At 41.5% G+C, this 27,213-nt stretch overlaps 1 protein-coding gene and 1 long non-coding RNA gene across 6 annotated transcripts in view; one reads left to right on the top strand and one right to left on the bottom strand.

Annotated features, from left to right (window-relative positions):
• Positions 1 to 15,621, top strand: part of POPDC3 (popeye domain containing 3) — a 99,755-nt gene extending 84,134 nt beyond the window's left edge. For all 4 annotated transcript variants that reach the window (XM_068231235.1, XM_068231237.1, XM_068231233.1 and 1 more), the window contains 2 exons: positions 6,932 to 7,040; positions 15,095 to 15,621. In XM_068231235.1, coding sequence (XP_068087336.1) covers positions 6,932 to 7,040; positions 15,095 to 15,391 — 406 coding nt within the window. In that variant the 3' untranslated portion in view covers positions 15,392 to 15,621. The remainder of the gene's footprint in view (positions 1 to 6,931; positions 7,041 to 15,094) is intronic.
• LOC137503768 (uncharacterized) overlaps positions 1 to 27,213 on the bottom strand; it is a 67,916-nt gene that overhangs the window by 31,376 nt on the left and 9,327 nt on the right. The window contains exon 2 of one of the 2 annotated variants that reach the window (XR_011019326.1): positions 10,680 to 10,991. This is a non-coding gene — a long non-coding RNA (uncharacterized lncRNA). The remainder of the gene's footprint in view (positions 1 to 10,679; positions 10,992 to 27,213) is intronic. The other variant, XR_011019325.1, reaches the window with a different exon arrangement.

The raw sequence follows: 27,213 nt of genomic DNA, 5'->3' as shown, positions 1-27,213 counted from the left end.
GAAAAGCGCTATATAAATGTTCGGATTATTATTATTATAGCTAAGAAATACAACATTAGTTGCACAGATATGAGTCTCATACTGTTTCCATACAGAAAGAGTTAAGAAACGTCCATTGTTATCTATGCAAAAGAGCTTCTTTGAGCTCTCCAACCAAAGTTTGGTAGGCTACAGTGCTGTTTTCTGAAGCACTTATCTCAACCTGTCTCTCACGGTTTCTTGTTTGTTTAAGGTTTTAGTGCAGGTAAATTCAAAGGTTCATTAGCTCTGCTCTGTTTCATGTTAATGCTCAAAACAGCTACTGACCACTTAGCAAAATGTCAATTCATAAAAGCTGTTACCGCATAAAAAGCTGAAATTCCTGAGCAGTGAGGTAAATTACCGCCTTGTGTGGTGATTATCTCAACACACGTCACTAAATGTCAATTCATAAAGATTAGAGCAGGCAGTATTGGGACAGAGAATACCGCTGCTTTGAAGAGGTGATAAGGGTGCGAATAACAGCAAAGTTAATGGAGACAGATCTCCCAGGCAGCAGCGGAGAGAGCAGAACAAACAAGGCTTTCCAGAATACCCCAGACTGTGTTCTTTAACCTCTTGGGTACCTGTTTTCATATGTTTTTTACATCACAAACCCTGCATGTGTAACATTTCTTAACCTTTTCGGGACCGCCTCTATGAGATCCTACGCCGCACTTGTGGCTGTTCTAGCCTGATGCGGCGTAGGATCTACGCCGGCCCGCAGTTTCCGCTCCCGACGCGATCGTGCGCACCCGGAGGGGGAGATTAAGCTGTCATATGACAGCCGACATCTCCCCCGAGTGATCAGCAGCCATCGCGTATGGCTGCTGATCACATGATCACTACGATCGCTGTCGGATCGTAGTGATCAGTTTGACAGCTTCGGTGGCAGGGGGGAAAGAAGAGGATCCACTCACCTCCCTGCAGTTCCAGCGACGATCGGCGCCCCCCTCCGCTCTGGCCGGCATCTCCGCTCCGTCTGACGTCAGCGCCGGGTCCCGGCTTGATGACGTCATCAAGCCGCGTCCCGGAACTGATTGTCAGACAGAACGGAGATGCCGGCTGGAGAAGAGGGTCCCGTGCGGCTCATCGCTGGAGCCTGGAAGGTAAGTGAAGGCTGCTGGCAGAAGGGGGGGCCCAGGCCACCATGGGGGGACACAAATCGAGGCAGCCACAGACGGGATCCGGCCGCCTGACCCCCCCCCCCAAACGCGCGCACCCCCTTCCCGCGCAAAATGCCTGGTCCTTAAGGGGGGGTAGGTGGCCGGTCCCGAAAAGGTTAAAGTTCTTCTAAGCTGTGGCAAGTAAATAGATTGTTTAGAAAGATTAATAGACAGATTCAGCGCAGATTCAGGGCAAACAGAGGCAGTTTAAAAAAAATGCACATCTAAAGGAAAGTTGGGGATGCCTCTTTTATTGTACTGCTGTCTCTGCAGGAGAAAATGTATCAACTCAGGCAGCTTCTCATGTTACTGCCAGCTTAGTTCGGGGAATCCCCGAACTTCTATCACAACTGTAAACATTTTTATGAATTAGCACACAAAAGTCTAAAATACCGAATGCGGTATTTTCCTGACAAGATTTTTTCCCCGCACAGCCTTTTATGAATTGACCCCAGAGTGTAATTTGTAAACTGCAAATATTAGAGAATGATGCAATGTTATAAAAAAGCTATATACAATACAATAACAACATTTGTAAAGCGCTTTTCTCCCATAGGACTCAAATCTGAAAATAAAAATATGAGACTCTTTTCTTTGCTACTAATGTTCTATTACTTATCCGTACTACACATACAATTCATTATATTATACTTTTTTCTGCGTCATTGTCACTTTTAGCATTTATTAGTGTGAATTATAAACAGCAGCCATGTCAGACTGACATTATGTACATTAGCCATGCCTGATGAAAGAGCAGGCAGTGAACAAAGGCTTATAGTCAGTCCAGCTTTGATCCAGAAGCTTTCTCCTTTTTTTTTTATTAGCAGAGGAAAATCTCCTGACACTGAGGAGAACTGAATGCAGTCAGTGCACCTACTCTGAACCCAGTCATGTGATAAAGCTCCAGTAGTAAAGGAAAGTAAACACATCAACTATTTCAGGTTCTTTCTAAACAGGATTCTTAAAGAGACTCCAAAAGCTATTCTAATGTGTTCTGGCTTACTGCAGCACTTTCTGCTATCACAGTCTCTGTAATAAATCAATGTATCTTTCCCCTGTCAGACTTGTCGGCCTGTGTCTGGAAGGCTGCCAAGTTCTTCAGTGTTGTGGTTCTGCTATGAACTCCCCCTTCCAGGCCCCTCTGTGCACACTTATTTAGATTAGGGCAGCTTCTCTCTTCTCTCTTATCTTTTACAAGCTGGATAAATCCTCCTCTGAGCTGGCTGGGCTTTCACATACTGAGGAAATTCAGACAAGGGCAAAGCTGTTTGCAGGAAGAAAAGAGCAGCCTGAAACTTCAGTGCATGAGAGATGCAGGGGGAAAGAAACACACAATGATCTCTTGAGATTCAAAAGGAAGGGTGTATATAGAGTTGAGCCGAAATGTTCGTAATTTTGCATTACTATAATTACGCATGTGAAATTTGCGATTACGATGCGAAATTACGGTAGCGTAATTGTCATTAAAATCGTAATTGAAAATACCGTAAGCGTAATTTTCAATGCGTAATTTCGCGTTTCGTTCATGCCGTAATTTCGCATTAAACGATACCGTAATTTCGCGTTAAACCGTAACGCTCCGTATAATATAAAAAAGCCGCCGACTTTAAGGGTTAATAGCAAAGCCCCCTTAAATGCTAAGAGCCTCAAATTTGGAGAATATATTAAGAAGATCAGGAGGAATAAGAGGAAAAATTTTTTTTTCAAAAAGACCTTATAGTTTTTGAGAAAATCGATGTTAAAGTTTCAAAGTAAAAATGTATACATTTAAAACCCCGCCTTTTATTATTTTTATTCTTTTTAAAGGGGACTCCCAGATTCCACCATGAACCCCCCCCCCCCCCCCAGGAAATCGCGGCCTCCACCTCCACCGCCCATCGGAGGTGGAGAAGAGCCCCTTGTCCTTGGATTGGACAAGGGCTCGGAGGGGGAGGGGAAAGCTTGGCTGCCCCTCCCCTTCCGAGACCCCCCAATCCATGGACCATGCGGGCTGGTATAGTCAGGGTGCGGAGCCCCACGCGGCCGGTGCTCCGCATTCTGGCTATCCCAGCCTGCATGGGGGACAAGGGGTTAAAGAGGTCTGGGAGGGGGGACCCCACGTCGTTTTTTTTTTATATTTCCCACACTCAGAACGAAGTAAGTAAAACTCTTCCCACTTGGGGGAATCTATGAAAATAATACACTATTGTTACCTGTGCAAAAAAAATCTCCTTAATATATTCTCCAAATTTGAGGCTCTTAGCATTTAAGGGGGCTTTGCTATTAACCCTTAAAGTCTGCGGCTACCTAACATTGATCCATGCGTCAACTTTTCTGCTTGGGAGCATGGCCATACGCATTAAGTTCGTAATACCCACTGTAATGCGAAAATTACGGTTACGCGAAATCCTTCTTCATTACGATTATGTACTTACGGCCATAATCCTAATTACGCGAAATTTCGCGAAATCGTAATTACGTCATTACGCTCATCTCTAGCTGTATACAGCCTGCTTGTGTATGGATGCATTTTCTATGTGTGGACATACTGTACATCAACCTACTTCCTGTTTTGGTGGCCATTTTGTAAAACTTTTTAAAACTGTTTTTAACCACTTTTAATGCGGCGGGGAGCGGCGAAATTGTGACAGAGGGTAATAGGAGATGTCCCCTAACGCACTGGTATGTTTACTTTTGTGCGATTTTAACAATACAGATTCTCTTTAAAAGTGATAAGGGTTTGGCAAATCTGTTCTACCATAGCTTAAAGAGGACCTAAACTTTTCCACAGGAGAAAGGACTCTTTTCCACTATGAAATGCGATCGCAATCACAATCGCGCTGCTTAAACACAGAAAAACTCACCCTGTTTGTATTTAGAGATAACAGGCTGTCTAATTATTTTTTTTTATATATCTTTATTTGTACAAAATTTTTTCAACAAGCAGTATATAATAACAAATCTTACAATGGGGAGCCATTACCAAATTCTTTTTATCTCTCTTACTATACTTAGATACAGTATACATTTTCCTGCTATGCATCACATCCTCGTCTCAATATCTTATGGCTTCCAATTATCATATCTGCTTATCTTTTTTCCTTTTCTCTTTTCTCTCTCTCCCCCCTTTCCTTTCCCTCTTCTTTTTTAAAAACCTCAAATACAAAACACCCCTTTCATAATACTTCCTCATACCTTTCTCCCCATACACATCACCCACTCACTCATATACCGGGTCAGTCCTCAAATACCTCAATCTACATTTCTATAGTTTCCAATCTCTGTCACAGAAGCCACGGGTCCCTCCACCATTCTCACAATCCACATCTCTTTTTCATATTCTTCCGATTTCTTAAACTGCTCCCATTGGGCCCATACATCCTCATGCGCCCCTACTCTTCCCTGCACATAACTGGTCAGTTCTTCCATTTTTTGTATTTCATTTATTTCCATAAACCATTCGTGTATATCAGGACTTTGTGTTGACTTCCAGTGTCTTGCCACCAAGACCCTAGCTGCGTTAATCAGAAATTTAAGTATCGAATTCTTATATTGTTTACTTGACCAGTCATTGCAGTGAAGAAGGAAGAACGCTGGATCTTCCGGTGTTTCTAATCCCATAATCTGGTTAACAAAACCCCTAACTTCCCTCCAAAATTTCTTAAGTTTACTGCATCCCCAGAATACATGTAGCATGTTTCCATTATCCTCCCCACATCTCCAACACAATGATGAGGTACCCGGAAACATCCTATTCAACCTGTCTGGTGTATAATACCAACTGACAAACAGGCTGTCTAATTATTCCTTATCTGCAAGTAATAAATAATAATCACTGTAATTTGAGCTGACTCCTATGTCTTATCTGTGCTGCAGTGACATGCTATATGTAAGCACTGGAGGTAAACCCTGTATGTGTTTCCATGAAACCAGGAAGTAACTGTTACTGCTTACATTTCTCCATAGAGATGCTGCTGTTTAACCAATCTGCGACAGCCTAGCGCAGATTGGTGGCTGCAGAGTGGCTCCCCCAGGACCTCCTTGCATCAAGTCCTGGGAGAGGAGATCGGGCGCATCCCCGCTTGAGTGAAGGAGTGGATTTCCATCAACAGTCTGCCGCTGGCAATCGCCGCTGGCAGACTGTAAAAAAAAAAGACTGTTTTTTTTACTGTACAGGTTTAGGTCCGCTGTAAAGAGAACCTCAAGCTGCCATGCTTGGGTTCACGACGCTGTAGCCCTGTGATGATAAGCAGGGTGAATACAGGCAGGGAAAGGGAAGGAGGGGCGTGGGAGAGGCATGGAGATGTCTACTGACAAGTTGCTGTTGACCGATTTCAGGGAGGGAAGCAGCAGAGCGAAGCAGGGAGAGAAAGCAATGTAGAGAGGATACAGAGGCATGTCATTAACCTATTTTGGTTCCTGGACGTAGAAACTACGTCCAGGAACCATGCGCGCTACCGCGCGCGTGCACGCGCGCTCCCGGCCCGCGGTTCGTTAGCCAGGCAATCAGTGCATCGTGCTATGGTGCCCGATCACTGATTCCTCTCCCCCGCTGAAAAAGCGACAGCTTCTCTTGGAAGCTGTGCTTTTTCTGGCCGTTGCCTCCCCCCTGCGTCACTCTAAGCGTGTGTTACGCTTAGAGTGACGTCATGTAAACAAACTCATGGCCGCCATCTTGTGGCCAAAAAGTAAAACTACAACTAAAAGTAAAAAAAATTAAAAACACACAATTACATTATAAAACTATAGTTTACTGTGCTGGTCCACCAACTTATAACATGTATATCATTATGTTCAGTTTGTTCTGTGCTAAGTCTGCAACAGATGATATATTGTATTGTGAAAAATGTCAATAAAAATTTTGAAAGCGAAAACTATAGTTTACATCCCAACCTTTCCAAAAATACCCAAATAAAATGTTTAATATAAAAAAAAAAAAAAACCATTACAATATAAAAAAAAAAAACATGTAAATATTTACCTAAGGGTCTAAACTTTTTAAATATCAATGTAAAGATGAAATATTTCTAAATTTTTTTATTTTAAACTTGTAAATAGTGATAGAGGCAAAACGGAAAAAATGCACCTCTATTTCCAAATAAAATATTGTCGCCATACATTGTGATAGGGACATAATTTTAACGGTGTAATAACCGGGACATATGGGCAAATACAATACATGAGTTTTAATTATGGAGGCGTGTATTATTTTAAAACTATAATGGCTGAAAACTGAGAAATAATGATTTTTTCCGTTTTTTTCTTATTCTTCCTGTTAAAATGCATTTACAGTAAAGTGGCTCTTAGCAAAATGTACCCCCCAAAGAAAGCCTAATTGGTGGCGGAAAAAACAAGATATAGATCAGTTCATTGTGATAAGTAGTGATAAAGTTATAGGCTAATGAATGGGAGGTGAACATTTCTCAAGTGAAAACGACGGAACGCGAATGGGTTAAGCAAAGAACATGCCACTGTGCCCTATTTGTATTAAGAGATCCGCCTCAAGTACTCTATAACGTTTGACTATAATTTTGCTCTAAGAAAGCACTGATGCATTTCTCAGTGAGTTTTCTGTGATGGTTTATTTTAGTGAAGTGATGACTTTAGATTGGTTGATAACTGTGCTTTGTATACCAGAATTACACTTTTTACTTCAGTGTTGGGTCTGAGCCCAGATGTTATCTGTAACAGTTTCTTTTGAATGTCTCAGATATGCATTAGTAGTGCGGCAGTTGTATGTTATGACTTTTCTATCTCATATTTGGCAGGATACGGGTGACAGTGGATGGAGAGTTTCTTCATTATATTTTTCCACTTCAGTTCTTGGATTCACCGGAATGGGACTCCCTTAGGCCCTCTGAAGAAGGAATTTTTCAGGTAAAAAATTAGCATAAGCTAAATGATATAATTTGATTTAAGAAATTATTTTGCATGCATACTACACCAAATAGAAGGGGTGTAAACAATGGCACTTCTAGTCCCATAAAATGTATTTCAGTCAATGAATACTAATCAGTCAGGGGATAGCTGCAATTTGAAACTGGACATTGTTTTTACTTGTCAATTGTTATATTATTATTTACGATCATACCAACACGCTATTAATCTAGCAACTGCAGGTTGCTTACAGGAGCAGAGAACACATTGATGACCAAATAAGTGTGTTGCTGCTCTTCACTGTCTAATCAGTAAGGTAGGGCAGTGTGTATGACCAACTGCATTCTTAAAGAGGAGCTGTTAGGTATAAGGTCTCAGAGAAAATAAACACATATATCAGTAGCTAAAGATTGGCTGTACTTACATTACATATGCATTTCACTGTCCACGTTTGGATTTCACAGAATTTGTATATAGTATATGCAGAGATAGATGCTCCTGACAGCTCATGGCAGGCTCCATGTTTTTCTGTCAAATGTGTCGTCATGTCCTGCCTGCTTCCTGATCACAGATAAGCTCGCACTTGAACAACACAGTGTGCAATGAATATTAATGAGCCATATGGCTAGGAACAATAGCTGACTCCTGCAGTGTACTCTGCCCGGAGATTTATCAGTGCTACGCGCTGGACTGATTACAAGCTGCTGTAACTTCTCATTAGCAGCCGAGGGGAGGGCCCCAGAATGCTTTGCAGTATAGTATGCGGCTTGCGTCCTCTTGGGTTTTAACAGCCTTGCTGATAAGCACACATCAAAGGTAACTGAGATTTTTATCTTCACTAATGGCTTTTGGGCTTCCTTCTAAACTGTTTAACACAGGAGAATAGAGGTTTAAATTAGCTTCTGCAGCCTGACAGTTACTCTTTAAATAAAAGCAGAGAAAAAGTGAGGTCAAAACAGAAAAGCTGGTGTGCCCATTCTATCCTGAACGATCATGTTATTTATCGTTTCCTTTAAAAAAATGGCTCATTGGTGTGGTAAACTTTTCCATAAATAGGATCACAACTGGCTTAGAGATGATTACACATTGGATTCTTTAATGCTACGGATCTATTAATTACGATCTTTTCTTACGATCTTATCGAAAGTATGATCATTCGCTTAAAATTGCACCATTAATGGGCACTTTTACAGACCTTTTCCTAGCAAAACACTAGACTATATTACCAGCTTAGCTATCAGTTAAAGATTCCAATCAATGGTGTTATCCTGCATCATATATTTGCCAAGTAAGGCCACTTAGTTTAAAGCCGGGTCTACACGCTGCGATGTTACTTATCAATCGAGCCGCTGATGCGGCTCGATTGATAAGATCCGACAGGTCCGATCTCGCCGCCGTTCGATTCCCCGCGAGCGGACAATAGCGGGGAATCGAGCGGAAGATAGGCGGCGACGGCGGGGACGAGTGGGTATCGAATTCGACGGACGAGCGGGGATGCGGAAGGGGCGATCTGGCGGCTAATCGAGCCGTCGGATCGCTCCATGTAGACGGAGCATAAGACTGTAATCCAGGTACACAAATACACATCTGAAATGCACACTATGGCCCTTATTCAATTCCCTTTTTCTCATGGGGATATTTTTTTTCTCTTTAAACTAACTTTTCAGTACTTTGCATTTGAAAACGTACCAAAATGTTGGTGAAAAAGTAATATCAAAATCATTTTGCATATTTTCTTTCTTGCTGGTAGTTTAAAATGCATTTTAATAAGAAAACTCAGGAGAAAAAGTGAATTGCATATATGCCAATGTGTACTATGCAATTCCCTTTTTCTCCTAAGTGATATTTCCACATTATAAATAAAATGTATTTTAACCACATCACCTCCAAGGGTTTTCCCCCTTAAAAACCAGAACAATTTTCACCTCTCAGTGCTCCTTCCATTCAACTTTATTAGTATTACTACTTATCACAAGGAAACAATCTGTTTCTTGTTTTTTTCGCCACCAATTAGGCTTTCTTTGGGTGGAACTTTTTGCTAAGAATTATTTTATTCTAACTGCATTTTAATGGGAATAATAAGAAAAAAATGGGAAAAAATTGTATTTACCGATTTGTCCCGGTTATTGCAACATTTAAAATATTTCCCTAGTACAAAGTATGGCGCCAATATTTTATTTGGAAATAAAGGTGCATGTTTTCAGTCTTGCATTCATCACTAATTACAAGTCCATAATTAAAAAAATAACAATAATAAACCTTATTGACATACATGTTAAAAACGTTCAGTCCCTAAGGTAACTATTAAGTATTTTGTTTTTCATTGTGATTTTTTTAATGCATACATTTATTTGGGTACTATGGGAGAATGTGGCAGTGAAGGAGTTAATCTTAAATGTAAGTGTGGGTCTTTTTTATAAAAATAAATGTATGTAGGTGTAATTTTACTATTTGGCCACAAGATATTCTTGCACATTATTTCCTATTAGCATACTATAAGTACGTGAATAGGAAGTAATGCATGGCTGTGTTACTTCAGAAGTTTCAATGAACGCAGGCATCTCATTAACACGGGGACTTAGAACGAGCGCGGGAGTGTGCGGCGGCAAGGGACAAGTATCTACATCCCTGCGAGGTAAAGTGGTGTTTTGCAGGGATGTAGATACTCGTCCTGGGGGAGAGAAGTGGTTAAGCTACCAGAAAACAAAAAAATACTAATGCAGAGTGCAAAAGTCATTTTAAACAGAAGATTATAAAAATCTCCTAGGAGAAAACTTTGGAGAAAAAGTGAATTGGATCCAGAGGCGTAGCTAGGGTTTTCAGCACCTGGGGACAAAGTCAATTTTTGCCCCCCTTGTGACAAGGTGTGGATCCATAAAGGGGTCCATCATGCTTTCCCAGAGATGTTTGAGTTTTAGAATAATTTCCTGCATGTCCGATCTGCATTTGATTAAGAACAGGATCGATTTTCAGATCAGCACTGCACAAAATCGATCCTGTTCTCCATCAGTAGCAGATGGGACATGCTGGAAATGATCAATTTGACCCATCCACACCTGGCAGGAAATTGCATTGTGTGTACCAGGCATGAGAAATTTGGGAGATACGCAGAAATACACATGATCTACTTTGCTGATGCAAACATGGCAAGCACTTACAGCAGGGAGATAAGATAAAACAAAACAGAGAGCAGGAGGAAGCGGGGGAGAAGATTGGATCCTTCCACCATCTTTCATAGACTCTTTGATGGGGACGCATCAGGGAAAGTAAAACCCGTAACTGCACCCCCCAGATGCTGCACCCGGGGACAGATGCTCCCCTTGCCCCCCCCCCCCCTACCCCACCCCACCCCTTTAGCTACTTCTCTGATTAGATCAAGCCCAATGGGTGTAAAGTTGCTTACACACTATATGTTTCTTGTCTGAAGCACGTGTTTATGATCTCAGCACTGTTTTTACTGTGACCAGTGGCGTAACTGCGGAGCAGCAGCCCCCTTCGCAAATGTAAGGGGACTTGGCAGGGAGGATCGGCATGGAATGTCGTCCTTCCACCTCCACCAGGGCCCCGTTCCCATGCCCCCCTGGCTATCTCTGCTCATCCAGACCCACAGATCAGCATGGTGGCTGTGAAGGGGCTTACCTCTTCCACCTTTGGGTCTGTCCTGCTGCATGCACTAGGTGTCCACTGCCTTCCTCTTGGTCTGAGTTTCTCATTAACATCGTGTGACTTCACACCACATTCCAGCTGGCCAGTTCTCGGGGGACAATTTGGCATTGAAATGACACAATGCTGAAGAGCTATAAATATATATGAGAGCCATGGAGCTTCTTCTGGCAGCGGTACATTGTGTTGTAGTGCTGTGATTAGTGGCAGTGCCTTGTCACTGCATCTATCTCTTTGAGCAGAGGTGGACAAATTAAACTCTGTGAATGCCTGTAATAATAAATAAAACTAAAAATAAAAAATAACAAAACACAAGAAAAGCATATTTGAATACATAAATAAAGTTAGATAAAAATAAAGTACAATCTTACAGTAAAAATAGACGGTAAATTTATTGAATCAATTTATAGCTGAATTCATTTGGATGCCTTCAATGTAAATGAAGCACACTTAGCCAAATTTATAGGGCTTTACTTACTTGCCCAAATACATTTGTGTATGGAGGGAGATATACTGATGCTTATTTTGAGACAATATAATAAACGTACACTCCTGATATGCCAGCAATTAGGACAAACATGAGAATATGGTTAGGCTGCCTCTAGAGGTATCCAGGGCAACAAATATGGCTGCAAAACTTTCTTTGATAAATGGAGAATAAAAGTGTATTTTCTACATATTCTGTTTTGATTAAAATGTTTATTTTAAGAATGCGTTATGGAAAAAAAACAGGAATTGAATAATTTTTGGGTTCAAGCACGTAAGAAGTTAAGCTGAATCAAGGTGCTCCAAGTTGCAACATTTATTTTAGTCATAAAGATATGAAATAGCCATGGGGATGAAGAGGCTAATCTGATATTGGAAACAATTTTTATTGGCCAAGTTTACACTTAAAACACACCTGAAGTGTGACAAAACTTCATCTTCATGCTGCTCATTGTCTTCTGGGTTACACAACCTATTTCCTCCACAGCCTTCCGAAAGTTCAGCAAGTGGTGAACAAGCGACTTCTGAACTGAACATGTGTGAGCTCTAGACCGTGCAGAAGTGCTTTCTTTTACTGGGCATGCACACTTCAGAACACGCACATGCTCAGTTCAAAAGTGCTTGTGCACGGCCATGGGCGCTTCCTGAAGAGTATTCAACTGACAAGCCAATCGAATAATAATAGGTTGGCTAATGGGAGGGACCTTGAAGACAACGAGCAGCATGAAGACATTCAGATTCATGTGCTTTAGCACATGAGGCATTTAAAGAGGAACTGTGCTGAAAATAAAGTGATGAATAAAATTACTTATTTTCACAATGTTACTTTATAAATTATTTAGTTAGTATCCACCCATTGCAAAATCTTTTGTCACCCTCATTTACATTCTAAAATTGATCACAGTTGGCAACATTTTTACTGCTGTCAGGTGCAGCTTTGTGGAATGATTATTTGCTCCTGTCCTGAAGACATTAGAAATAATATCCGGTCTCCAAGAATGCTTTGGGAGAATAATTTCACATAGCTAAACAGCCTAGGCCATTGTTTCTCAAACCTGTACTTATGACTCCCCAATGGTTCATGTTTTGCAGGCAACCTCACCTATGCACAGGTGGGGTAATCAGTGTCTCAGCTACATGAAATCCATATAGCTGAGACACTAATTACACCACCTGTGCTTAGGTGAGGTTGCCTGCAAAACATGCATTGTTTGGGGAATCACGAGAACAGGTTTGAGAAACACTGGCCTAGGCTGTGATATCACTGGGCTGGGAGGGCAGAGCTACATACCAATATATTGATATAGGAAGTGTTTCTGATGCTGAAACCAAGATAATTAACATAATAGTGAGTATCCTGAATAATTTACTAGCTTCTACTATATGTCACTGGCGTTCCTTTTTCAATTCTCGTATGTTTAATTTTAAAATTTAGCTTCATGTGTACTTTAACCACTTTTCATTTTCATCTTTCAGCTCTCCTCCCTTTCGTTCACCAATAATTTTATCACTACTTATCACATTAAAATTATCTATATCCTGTTTTTTTTGCCAACAATTAGGCTTTCTTTGGGTGGTACATTTTGCAAAGAATTATTTTGTTCTAAATGCATTTTAACAGGTATAGTAAGAAAAAAAATTGAGAAAAATCATTATTTCTCAGTTTTTGGACATTATAGTTTTAAAATAAAACATGGTAATGTGAATAAAACCCACACGTTATTTGCCCATTTGTCCCGGTTATTACAATGTTTAAAATATGTCCCTAGTACGATGTATGGCGACAATATTTTATTTGGAAATAAAGGTGTATTTATTCACTGATTACCAAACTACAACTCTGTCACGGGAGCGGTCGCGGGGGTGCACATACGTGTGCGCTGCGCATTCCAAGCTCAAGACAAATATCTAAACCCCTGAAACGGGAACAGTCTTCCTGCAAGGCATAGATATACTCCCACAAACGTGGCTAGTGGTTAAAAGCAATTTCATTTGTCAGTTGTTTAGTGAACACAATGTATAGTAACAATCAAAATAAACTCTATTAATGGCTAAAAAATGAAACATTCATTTTATAGACTTACAGCTCTGTGGTAGGTCTATATTCCAAAAGTTGCAGCTTTGCTGTTAATGCTGGAGGGATTTGTGAAACTCATCATTAAGAAAGGGTACTACATGGGACACTCAGTCATATTCATGAGGGAGATATCTAGAATGGCTTTCATTTATCGTATATGCCTTGTCAAGAGTTCATGCGTAGGTTTTCTTGCTTTCTGAAGCTGACAGTGCAAAAAAACATGCATTTTCTGCACTGTGCGGTTTTAAAAATTTTTTGCATTTATGGTATGCAGTTTACTATTCATTTTTTTGTGTGTTTTGTGTTTGCATTTTGTATTAATTTAATAAATCCGAATCAATGGGGTAAATACAGTAACATAGTAAAAAAAAAAAAAAAAATGCAGGTAAAAATGCATTAGCCTGCGTTTTTTAAATGTTTTTTGAAAACTATGCAGCTAGTTGTGCATTTTCAAAAACACTCAATGTAAAATGCACATAACTGCAGTTTTACATGCAGCCCATAGATTTTTATTAGCAGCAAAAACTCTATTGTTTCCTGCAATGCTAGCTTTCTGCCTAGTGTGTTCCTGGCCTCGGTGCATTTGAGACTATTAATTGTGTTGTGCAAAGTTCAGTGCTGTGAATAGACCTAGTCAACTACTGTTCTACTACATATTATAGCATGAATCACTCAACTACCGTAAGTCAGGAGAAATGGCAGTCCATTATTATTTTATGTCAGTAACGAAAATGTCAAGACAAGATCTTTGAATCAAAACCATCAAAAACTGTAATGCAACGGACTCTAATAAAGACTGCCCCAGGAAAGGACAAGCGTTCCCTCTGGTGAAGAAGCTAAGTTCTTTAGGGCTGGTTCACACTCAGATTGCAAAACCTAACTTCCTTGCAAACCTTGTGATTGGGCTGACATGCTGCACACAGCACGTTTGTGATTTATACAAATCACAAACCCTGCAGTCAGAATGGCCCCATAGTGATACATTGTTACTGCACGTTTTAGCACTCAATATGAACCAGCTCTTAAGTTTCCAGGCAGATTGTAATCTGGTGTGTGAAAAGCAGCCCTAACCACCGCCTGGCAAGCAATCCGCCAGGCAGAGCAGTTTGTCGGAGCGACAGTCTTCCCACTCGCCCTGCCCACCATGTGACATCACATCTGTGCTAGTCTGTTGGCCCTCTGCCCTCAACATTGCAACAGAAGGCGTCCTTAGTCTTCAGGCTAACTATACATCTGTACTGCCTCTGCCAATTGAATGTGGCCTGAGGGGTCTGATCCCGATCCCAGTCGGACGACAACCATCTAGTCTATTACTGATTATGTTATCTGAGCTGTACTGAGGCAGCCATAGCTTCAGTCTACAGATATAAGATAAATCCATATTTGGGAAACAAGAATGTAGCTTTGGTTGGATGTATATCTCCAGCCAAAGCAAACTGTGAAGTGCAGTATTACCTTCTGAAAATAGCAGCTATTTTCCTACACATGCCTCCTGTTTTAAGATGACAGTGCTATACTTTGCAATACATATTTTAGGATCCTTTTGACTAAAATGAAAAGTTTTAGATCTGCTATAATCCATCTGTTTTGCAAATACACCTGGCTTATAGGGACCTACAGCAATAATTTGCATGGCCTCTACCCATACATATTCATTATGGATATGTGACAGTGATCACCTGCAAACACCACCTCTGATTTTTTAAGAGATCTGGTAAATGTGAACAGGTTTGAGAAAAAAGCACTGGACAGTGAAAAGGTGAATGAAAGTTACATATATGTATTTTAGTGTGATATTTCTAATGCCACATTTCATACTGTCTTCTAGGTAACCCTTACTGCAGAAACAAAGTGCCGATATATTACGTGGAGAAGAAAAAAACTCTACTTATTATTTGCCAAGCACCGTTTCATCTCAAGACTCTTTTCAGTGTTGATTAAAAGAGATATTGCAGATAAACTTTACGCATTAAATGAAAAGGTGTTTGCGGAGCGCGGGTTTCGATTTGACATTCGTTTACCCAACTTTTATCACATGGTCTCTCCAGAGCAATCAACAGTGGCCACATCCAGCATCTGTGTTCGGGACTTCTCTTCAAGGAGAAAAGCAGCCAAACGACCATAACAAACTCTGCCACATTCATAGTAGCATCCCTGGACAAACTGGAGATTTGAGCTTGATCACCATTAAGACTTCTTAGCCATACAAAGTGCCAGTTACTGCATTCATAAAGGGCAGTTCTCATTCGTATTCAGTCTTTTTTTTTATAATTTTCACTGTTTGCTGATCTCATTACAGATCATTTGAATAGCTACTGTATTTTAATAAAGAAAATAAAGGTAGACACTGCAAAATCCTCTTTGGTGTTCCATTCCCCAAGTTTGATATATGCACATACTAGCTGCTATTGTGGCTGATTAGCCTGTTTCAGATATAATCTGCTTTAAATTACCCTCAGTACAGGTCAAGCAGGACACGCATAATCAATCAATGTATAAGTGAATATAGAGCTTTATTTGTTTTTAACTGAAGTATTATATTTGGATCTTGTGGACCATCTTTTCTTGTCTCCAATTTGCTCCATATGTAATTGAATTAATGGGCCTTACAGACTTTTCCTTAAGTGTGAACAGCCTTAACTATTAAGGTGCTTACATGTGCAGGAATACTGTCACCCTCAGGGATCGGTGACCCTTCAGGTTCAAGTGCTCTACAGATGCAGAGGTGGGACAACAGCATGATGGAGCAGCTTACAGTGGGAGGGATGAGGAGGAGAACAATGCTCCCAGCTGAGACGTTCTAGCACTCAGGATCTCTTGGCAACACATCAGGAAAGCTGAACATATGTAGGATTCTTGGCAGAGATGGCCCTGAAAGGCCACCTTACCATAGAACCATCTAGCATGTGCACAAGGCTTTAATCAGCCACCAAGTGCTTGCACTCAGCTATCAGATCTGACTGGCTTAATTACCGGGACTCATAGCAGAAGATCCAGGTGGCGGAGGAGGACAGCGACTGGATTAGCCTTAAGGGGGCTGAAGGATGCCCCAGGTATGTAAAAAAACCGTTTCTTTTTATTCGTCTCAGGTACTCTTTAATTTGTAGTCACCAAACCAAATTTTACCAACATATCGAATGATTTGATTTCATGAGCAAAGGGAGTGCATACATTTGCATAAACCAGCATCAACGCAGAGTTATTTCCATCTCATTGACCATCTCTATTAGTGACACAGCTACACATCAGGCTTTATTCTTACAGCATAGATGTTATTTAGTGTATATATATATATATTTTACATATATATGTATAAGATTCCTGTGTACACATCATATATACTGTACAGTCACAATCAGATATGTATATCTGACTTTAAAAATACGGGGTCTACTTTATTGAAGCAGCACAAGTAACTATTTTTTGATTGGTTTATTTCATTTTTGTGGACTAAGCACAGCTATTACTGTATATATAAATAATTCATGATGACTATTATCTGAGAAATAGAACATTTTATCATATTTTCTATTTTAATTACAGTTTAAATTCATTAGGAGTCAGGGTCGGTGCATTTTCTCCAAACTCTGACTCCAGGTACCCAAAAATTGCCCCGACTCCTCGACTCTTAAGAATAACTATCAACTATGAACTATTATATAGGTAAGCAATATATAGTCTTATCTTCTTAGAAGGACAAACCAAGTTTAATTGAAAGGGTATTTATTTGTGCACATAAGACACTGCATTTCACAGGTTTTGGCCCACTTTTTCATGTCAATAAAAAGTGCTTTACCTGCTAATGATCACACTCGTGAGCACCAGTTCCTCAGATTTCCAATTGGTTTTCTATACTTCTTGCTGTTATAAACTGTTCTTATCACCTTGCTTCGACACCATCGTCTCACAGACTGTGAGATCACTTGACTCTCCACACAGCAAACAGGATATAGACTTTCTCAGGCTTCTCCAATGTTTCCGTTATTTATTCAAGTCACAGAAAGACAGATAGATACAGTCATCATATCCTAGCTATGCAAATCTTCATGTTGCATTATAAGCTCATGATTAGACTCCCTACTGAAGTCTATCAGGTACCTTCTTCCTACCTACGTTACACTAAACTACCTATGTACATAGCATACATTATATCAGCTTACATATAGGAATAACATGCTTAGAGGTCCAAGTCGGCCTTGCGAGCTAGTGCAGAAGGAAGAAGCAGAAGTGAGTTCTCCATCGCTCGCTCCAGATTTAATACCGGCTAGGAAAGAGTTAAATATGACATCATCTTCGCCACCCCCTATATCAGTCTATTGGTGGACCCACTCATGGTGTCATCATACCCGCCTACTCGATTAATAATCGATGAGACATTTGACATACATGCAGGAATGTGAATATTTACAAAACATGACTGATGTTTATTGTTCCAGGCCCAGGTCAGGGAGACCTGCGGCCTTGTTCAGAACAGCTTCTTGGTATGTTCTAGTTCTGCTGACAGAACTGCAGATTTTCTCTCTTCAGAGAAAATCCCCTTAAAGGGCAGGTCTGCTCATCAAGCCTTTTTGACTAACTCAGTCCAAATAACTGAGGCCTACTTAAATTATAACAATCCCCCCTAAAACGGCTTGACCCGCAGATCCCAGCGTCTGAACCTCCCAGTACCTGGTTTCTTTCGTTTATGTTTCACTTTTCGATGTTCGTGCTCACACAACTTCTCTGCTCTCGGTGGTTACCCCTGGAAGAGAGAGAGCAAGACCTCTTGGTCTTCCTGTAACCAGGCTCTCTGGGGAAGCCCTACTTCTAAGTCCCTCAATACCACATGCTCAGCATTTGCGTCACTTGCGTATCACTCACAAACTTGCATGACCACAGAAAAGTGAAACTCGTTTGGTTGTTACAAAACGGAGCAGTGCCAGGTGCCTTCTAAAAGAGCGCCTTTATACAATCAGCTCCTAGGTACTACTAAACCTATACCCGTAACCCTGTATATCCCTTAATTTAAACTATTGGTTCCGGAGATTGTTTATGAGGCACCAATCTCTGGACCAGGTTAATTTATTTTACGTAATTTTAACCCGCAACCTCACCTGGATAATGATGCCTAAAGTTGTCATCCCCATCCAGACGACCAGTGGGTGTAGAAAGAACTTTGGAACTGCAGATGCCCCGTCCGAGTGTCCCTGGAACATCACCGGAACCTTTGTCCACCAGGGCAGACTGGAACTCACCTGCTCATTTTTGTGTTCTACCTCGTTAAGATCACCTGTATCATGGTGAAATCTTACCTCTAACTTAGTGTACTGTTTGTTTAACCTTTAACAAAATGTGGTCGTCTTGGATCAAACCCTGTTCCCCTTTGTCCCATGTCGGGTTCTCTTTCAGGACGGGAACTACCCGTGAAACTTTGACCTTTAGAGTTCTCTTAACAATCTGAGAAACAACGTCATCAAACCTGGATGACAGGATCCATATGGGATCTCCACTCACACAATGTGTTCCCCTTGGAAACTCCCCCTTATCGGAACAATTATGAGAATATACCTTGAATGTATCACTAGACCTTATGTTAAAAAACCAAACCTTTCCCTCAGCCACCGGAACTATTGGTTTGGCTTCAGGGTGGATCTTTTGAATGGTAGCCTCGCATTCTGCGTTATTGAGCCTGCAGGCTTCTTCACTAAATTTGGCTTGCCCCGGCCAACGCAGATACTTCTGCAAGAATTGCCCACATGAGGACAACTCTACTTGCTTCACCTCCCCGTCTAGCACCAAAAAAGGTTGACCTCTCAGGTCCTGGTGTAAGACACGGGTTGAGGTGGGAACTAAGGAAGTAGCGGTGCCTAAAGGAATGTTGCACTGTTTCCATTTGTTCACCCAAACATCTCGAAGCTGCCATGCAAAAGATCCTTCTCCAGAAAAATTAATATACCTCCCCTTGTCCAATCTCTCGCTGACAAAATATGTCCCCAGCTGTCCTGATTGGACCTCTTCCCCCCTTATGTCCTGAGGCACAATATGTACCTGAGGTCGGGAAGACTGTACTCTCTGCAATCTTTCGATTAAGAGTACCTCATCACTTACCCAACTATCATGAGGATAAGCTGCTGCATATGGACTGTGTAATATCGTCCCCTGTTGTGACCCGTGTGGTGTGAATGGGGTTCCCTGTGTGGGCTTTCCCTCCCCCGGGACCGCTCTCCCCACCCTCTTTGTCACCTGGAAATGTGGCTTGATCTCGATTGTTACTTCTTGTTTCGAGAACCACCCACCCTTGGCTTTCCAGCCTTTACGTGTGTATAGTTGTTTCAGAGGCACTCTCTGTTGGTAGCTCCAGAGTGTGATGTTGTCCCCTGCGTCTCTCTGGTAAGAGAATTGACGCCTCCTGCTTGTTCCTCTCCAATCTGGAACCATCTCACTCTGCATAACCAAGACAAGGTACCCCTGAATCACACACTCCACCTTTTGCATGTACCCATTGTACTGCAATGTACCTTTTAACAAACCTTTGGATCGGTGCATCGATTCTGGGAGTGTGGCATTCAATAGCAGATTTACACTGCCATTAAATTCCCACTGCCCGCACACTTGACCCTTCAGACCTTTCACCCACATTGTGCCATGAAATTTGTTTTCTCCTGGCACAAGTGCTCTTTCCCTCCATCCCTGCTTGGTCCATCTGTGCCAATCAGAGGGAGGTGTGAAAGGATCAGTACCTTTGTCACACAACATTAACATGCTTGGGCCTTGCATTCTCATTAACCCCTTATTATACATGAGAATGTCCTCTCTTCGTTCTCCTAGGACGAAATGGCAACCTAGGATCACCATCAGCACGGTACTCCTCATTATAAAAGCACCACCTTGGGAAAGAAAAACATTAGCAATTTGCACTATGCTTTGCTCAGACAGTTTTTTTTAGTCTTTTTCCGATCTCCGAAATCTCGTGTTTTAGTCTCTTTCCGATTTCAGGAATCTTGTGTTTTAGTCTCTTTCCGATTTCAGGAATCTCGTGTTCCTCCAAGCTTAGATCGGCATCTGGAACCTTTCGCTTATCCGACTGACATCTCCATCTTTGCTGCCAGCACTGCATCTGTCTCAAATCCATATTGCCAAACACCTGAAATCGAAATACAAACAAATCAATTCTTATTAATGATTTGGGATTCGCCCTGCGGCTTGTACTCTTTACACTTTAAATTGATCAATATATACCGTAATTGATCTCGTTGCTTTATGGTTCTCATGAACTCTGTTTACTCTTATTGGTAGATTGGAGTTAAACTGCACCCCCCTACCTCAGTACTATCCTCAGTACTTACCTGTTTAAGATATGCTCCCGCGGACTTCACCTATGGAAGCTCGCTACACCTTTGGAAGCTCTCACCCCATTGCAGCTCACTCCACATCCCCCCTTATCTGTCCATGCGCGGCCGTCGCATGCACAGATTACGGATGCCACACCTGATGCTGCTTTGCAGGTGAGCCTGCAATGCTCTTACTCATTATCGCATTTACTTGTCTAGAACTTCATCGCGATACCAGCTCTGCTAGAAGTTCTGTGTGTTGTACCCTCTGATCAATGTTTGCCGTGCCACCACCCCCAGACTTCACAAAAAAAACGGCTGCCTCCCTGTAGGAAGGAGCACTTTACACTTACACTACACAGGGTGCAGGGCTAAGCATACCAGCGTCACATGCCTGTATGCAGATCCCTGAATGCCCACTTGGTAGGTAGTCACATGGCAAACACCGTACTGATACACTGTCACTCTGTAAACGGCAATTCTATCATCTGTATAATTGCCCCATGAACTGTTGTCAGTCCTTGTTCTTTGTGCTACAATTGATAGGAGCTGGAAAAAACATATTTGACCAATCAGTGGACGAAAAAAAACGCACACAAAACAGCTCCAGCCCAGCATAGACCTCTCAGTCCAGCTCTGGCCCTGTTCACGACAAAACCGGAAAAAACGTTACCGCTCTGCAGAAGCGGCGACAGAAACCCGAATTGGTCAACTCCCTTTTTTCCAACTCCGGCACCCCCTTTGATGCGCTGTCCCCCTTTCCTTCTATTGGGAACTCATGCTGCACCACCCATTAAGGTGCCTCACTTACAGGAATAATCCCATAAGCAACACAGTACAGACCCATTTCCGATCTGTACTGCTCCGTGTGTCCCTGCACCGAGCTGGGAAACACTTCCTATTCTGGCATTCCTGTCCATGGACTCTGGGAAAAACTCTGGGGAAATACGTTGAAACCCGAGACACACAGTAGCATGTCTCTGTATTTCTCCCCCCCTCCCTTTCAGCTGCTCTGCCCGGAGCCGCGAGCACAGCCTGACGTGACGTGGATCCCCCAGCCCCTCCTCCCCCCTGCCATGACGTGTGGGGGCCATGACTCACGGGGGCGGGCTCTCTCCACTGCCGCCATTTTGAGTCCTGGACTGCCAGCCAAGATGGCTGCTCCCATAGCAGCCTCTCGTTCCTATAGACCTAGGAGAGAGAACAAAACTCACACAGCATCTATCCACAATGCACAAAAATCAGCCTCAGCATTCCTTCACGTCTCAGCTGTAATCCGAACTGCAATCAGACATACGGATCCCCAGAGACGTAGGAATCTTTCTCACTCTATCACAGACATAACTAAGAACCGCCCGAGCGAGCTATACGACTCCAAACCACTGTAACTGTTTTAACTGTTAACATCCCAGCTAGAACTTCAACACAATACAGACATTGAAAAAACATGTTAGCAGCAGCACCGACTGGAAATGCGAGAAACGTGCAGAACATCTCACAAACAGAAAGACACTCGCTTTCCTCCTCTCTCCCTCTATCCATCACTAACACTGATGGTTTCCCTCTGCCGCGGGGGACCCCCCCCCCCCTTATCTATCATCCTGCCCAGTCTTTGGACAGGGAGAGAAAAACAAAACAAAACCCAGAGAGAGAGAAAACAAAACCTCTGCCACACAAGAACATCGAATCCTAAAAAACAATAAAAGCGCATAAACTCTGAAAACACGTTCTGTATTTACATCGGAGCTGCACCTCTCCTCACCCCTCCCTTCACGCACAGGAGAGATGAGAAGCCCGCAGCCTCCACTCTGCAATTAACACAGAATATACACATTAACACATTAACCTCCTCTCATACAATAAAGATAATGCAACACAACAACGTAAAACATACTTGCCTGACTTTGGCAACTTTCCACGACACTGAGTGGATCCCTGGAACTACTGAGCGTCAGCTCTGTGTACCCACACTGGCTCAGCGGATCAATCTCCAGCGGCAGCTGCCAGCCGGCCTCGGAGCCTTCCAGTCACCTGTGATCCGGTTTAGGCTAGGACTGATGTGCACTTTCAGTCTAAGTTTAACATCCACGAGTGTCGCCGCTGGTTCTCTCGAATTGTAGCCCGTGTGTGCTCGGCTCCCACACACTACTCACACCAGCTTATCAGTCTCAGCTTGATAAGCTTTACAGTCCGTGTCCGTCTATTCCGCTTGTTTTGCTGTGGAATATCTTGAAACCATTTTCCTTCGGCCCCGGCCCCTGTCTGCCTGTATAGCTAGGCAGGGAAGGATTTCAGGCACCACTGTTATAAACTGTTCTTATCACCTTGCTTCGACACCATCGTCTCACAGACTGTGAGATCACTTGACTCTCCACACAGCAAACAGGATATAGACTTTCTCAGGCTTCTCCAATGTTTCCGTTATTTATTCAAGTCACAGAAAGACAGATAGATACAGTCATCATATCCTAGCTATGCAAATCTTCATGTTGCATTATAAGCTCATGATTAGACTCCCTACTGAAGTCTATCAGGTACCTTCTTCCTACCTACGTTACACTAAACTACCTATGTACATAGCATACATTATATCAGCTTACATAAAGGAATAACATGCTTAGAGGTCCAAGTCGGCCTTGCGAGCTAGTGCAGAAGGAAGAAGCAGAAGTGAGTTCTCCATCGCTCGCTCCAGATTTAATACCGGCTAGGAAAGAGTTAAATATGACATCATCTTCGCCACCCCCTATATCAGTCTATTGGTGGACCCACTCATGGTGTCATCATACCCGCCTACTCGATTAATAATCGATGAGACATTTGACATACATGCAGGAATGTGAATATTTACAAAACATGACTGATGTTTATTGTTCCAGGCCCAGGTCAGGGAGACCTGCGGCCTTGTTCAGAACAGCTTCTTGGTATGTTCTAGTTCTGCTGACAGAACTGCAGATTTTCTCTCTTCAGAGAAAATCCCCTTAAAGGGCAGGTCTGCTCATCAAGCCTTTTTGACTAACTCAGTCCAAATAACTGAGGCCTACTTAAATTATAACACTTGCCTACTTTGGCCTCTAGGTGAGTGGAATATGTCCAGCACCATCGAAAAAGTGTCTAGAGAATTGATGCAAAGTACTAATAAATCTGCAACCAATTTTCATACATTTTATACACAGAGTATGTAAATTATGCCAAGATTTTTGTAGGAAAGGTATGTACTTCTGGAGATTTTGTTCAGTATGTTGATCTACTGTAACTATTAGGTATATGCAAATACAGGTTATTCCCTATTTACAAACAGGCCCTGTTCTGAGAGTTTGTAAGTAGAATTCATTTGTACGTCGAGTCATTTGTTATAGGCCCATTTCCATTGAGTATTTGCATTGTGAAAATTTGGATTAGTACTCAAAGCAATGCAATTTCAATGGAATAGATTCTATTCAATGTATTTTTGTAGTCCATTCCGATCCCCCCAAAGAAAATTGGACAGCTTGCTGCAGTTTTTTTCACCATGCATCCGTTTCCCATGTAATGATTGTCAACTATGCTAGACGCATGCAAACATTTGCATAAAAAAATGCATAGAATGTGCAAATTTGAATACAGAAAAAGGCATGTGAAATGTAAAATCCTTGTGTGAAATGTGGATACATGATTTACTTTCACACAACTGTGGATTTGGACATAAAGAACTTTTTTGCTGTTGTTATCAATCACTTCCATCTAGAGGCCTGCATCGGGTCGGGTACCTGCGGGTTACCCGAAATTCTGGTCGAGTACCCATTTTGATTTTAATCGGTTTGCAGGTCGGGTGCAGAGAGAGGGTCTGCAGGTGCGGGTACTAGATTCACCAGAAAGCGGGTTACGGGTCTCAAAAATTAGACCTGCACAGGGCATGAGGTCAGGTACCCACGGGTTACCCGAAATTCGGGTCGGGTTCAGGTACCCGTTTTGATGTAATCGGGCTGCAGGTGCGGGTCTGAAATTTTTATTTTTTTTAAAGATTCTTTTTATTGAATTTTGAATCAAGAAAAAACAATGAAGACAACATATCCCCTAACACAGATTGGGGATAACAACAAACACATCCATAAGAAGAAGATTTGCATCCATAGACCCATGTTCAAAGCATTCTACATTTATAATAATATATTGAGGTATTCAACACATAGCAATGAGTTTACATCTTGTATATCATGGTGAATAAGCAGAGAAACTTCCCATGTCTCTTAATATTATTTTAGTTCAATCTCCCCGGATATTTATACTGAGTAGAATCACATACTCACTTATTTAGTACAACGGTCAAATTATGTTGACATCTGTTTAGTTATGCCAATAGACTCTGTATTGTATAGCGCAATATCGCAACAGTTACTGTAATTTCTCTAGTAAGAGAGGCAATATCATCATCCTTTAGCTTTTAACCCTCTTTTTGATATATATAGTTTAGTCTGGAACTGCCGTGTCCCGATTTTTGACCCATATGTCCCATACCTTGTGAAATTTGGAAGCACAACCCCTAGCAATGTAAGCAGCTTTGTATAAGTGTAGAGAGGAATTGATTAAGTTTTTCCAGTATGGAACTGACGGGGGGTCCGGTTGCTTCCATTGTAGTAGTATGCATTTTCTATAATAATATAGTAATAATCCAACTAAGGATCTCTGGGCTCTAGTTGGGGCCAAGGCTGTTACTTCACCAAGGAGACAATGTAATGGTTCTGGGTGTACATTTATTTTGGTTATACGTGTAATGTATTTGCATATTTCAACCCATTGTGTGACTATTCTAGGGCATACCCAAAAAATGTGGTCAAAATCTGCTGACGCATCCCCACATCTCCAGCAGTTACCAGAGTCAGCCGCATTAAATTTAGCTAATTTAACTGGGGTCATGTAGGCTTTATGTAGTATTTTAAATTGTATAAGTTTGTCTTTAGTAGCAATTAAGTATTCAAAAGGTTTTTTAAGGGCATTCTCCCAGTCTTCGTCGTCAATACTAGGGATTAGGTTAGTCCAGGGCTGTTTATATATCGATGAGTGAGGTTCTGTAAGAAGAATAATGTATTGGTATAGGGCAAATAAAGCTTTTTTCAGGTCTTCTTTTTTAAGGATGTCTTCTAATTCAGTAGTTTGTAACCTGACTATTCCGTCTTTATATTGAGTGCAAAAAGCGTGTCTTATTTGGATATATCTAAAGAATTGCGAGTTAGTTAAAAAGAAATTTTCTTTTAAAGTGTCAAAGTCAGTTAAGGTACTGTTGGAAATAATGTGTGACAGTTGGAAGACCCCTTTTTTTATCCAGATAATTGGGTCAGGAATTTTAAAGAATTGTATAAGAATTGGATTGTTCCATAAAGGTGTGTTAGGAGAAACTCGGTTACATGGGGCTTTGTACCAGGAGTGCACTACATTCCAGGCCCTGATGACAACTTTCATATTAATTAGTAGTGGATACGGTGCTTTTAGTCCTCTGTATAAAATCTGTGCTAGTGCTTCAAATGAGCCAAGGTGTACCGCCTCCAGAATCACGGAACAGTTAGAATGGTCCTGGACCAGCCACCAATGAGCTGTGACAAGTTGGCTAGCTATAAAATATTTGTACAAGTTAGGAAAGGCCAAGCCACCTTTGGTCCATGGCCATTGTAACTTCCTAAGACTGATGCGCAAGGTTTTATTATTCCATATAAAGCTGCATAATAAAGAGTTAATTTGTGTAAAAAAAAATTTTTGAATCCATATGGGGGAATTTCTGAATATGTATGTGTATTTGGGCAAAAGTTTCATCTTAATTAAGTTGATCCTTCCTATTAGCGAGAGGGGAAGACATTTCCAGCCAGCGAGTTTTTGCTTGGTATACTGAAGTAGAGGAAGGAGGTTGTCTTGATAAAAGTCAAGCGAATCATGGGATATCCATATACCTAGATATTTAATTTTGGTGTCAATTGGGGTTTGTATATGTGCATTTTGAGTAAGGGGTAATAATTTAGACTTAGACCATTTAACATGTAATCCCGATAAAGGGGAGTAGTTATTAAAAACATCAAGTGCACCTTTAATAGAGCTGCTAGGGTCTTCTAGATAGAGTACCATGTCATCGGCATACAGGGACACCCTCTCCTCCAGCCCCCCCCCACGAGAAAGCCCTTTAGGTGTGTGTTGGCGTAAAGCCGCTGCAATCGATTCTATGGCTATCGCGAAGAGGGATGGAGAGAGAGGGCACCCCTGCCTCGTGCCTCTATATAAAAATATATCAGAAGATATCGTCTGACCGATTTTTATATTAGATTTGGGATTATTATATATTAACTTGAGCCAGGAAACAAATTTGGGGCCGAACCTGTCCAAAATTTCCCAAAGATATATCCATTCGACCGAATAAAATGCCCTCTGTATATCCAGAAAAGCAATTGCTCTCGGGGTAACTATATCAGAGGACATTTGAATATGGGTATAGATACGTCTTATATTAATATCTGTTGTTTTCTGTGGCATGAAACCTGTTTGGTCTGGATCTATGATTTCTGTTATGTATTTATTGACTCTGGAGGATAAGATTTTGGTAAGTATTTTTTGGTCATTGTTTAGTAACGATATGGGGCGATAGGAGCTACATTCCAGCGGGTCTTTCTCCGGCTTA

This window comes from Hyperolius riggenbachi, chromosome 4 (genome assembly GCF_040937935.1).
Source record: "Hyperolius riggenbachi isolate aHypRig1 chromosome 4, aHypRig1.pri, whole genome shotgun sequence".
NCBI classification, from domain to species: domain Eukaryota; kingdom Metazoa; phylum Chordata; class Amphibia; order Anura; family Hyperoliidae; genus Hyperolius; species Hyperolius riggenbachi.
This window is presented reverse-complemented; position numbering and strand designations above follow the sequence as displayed.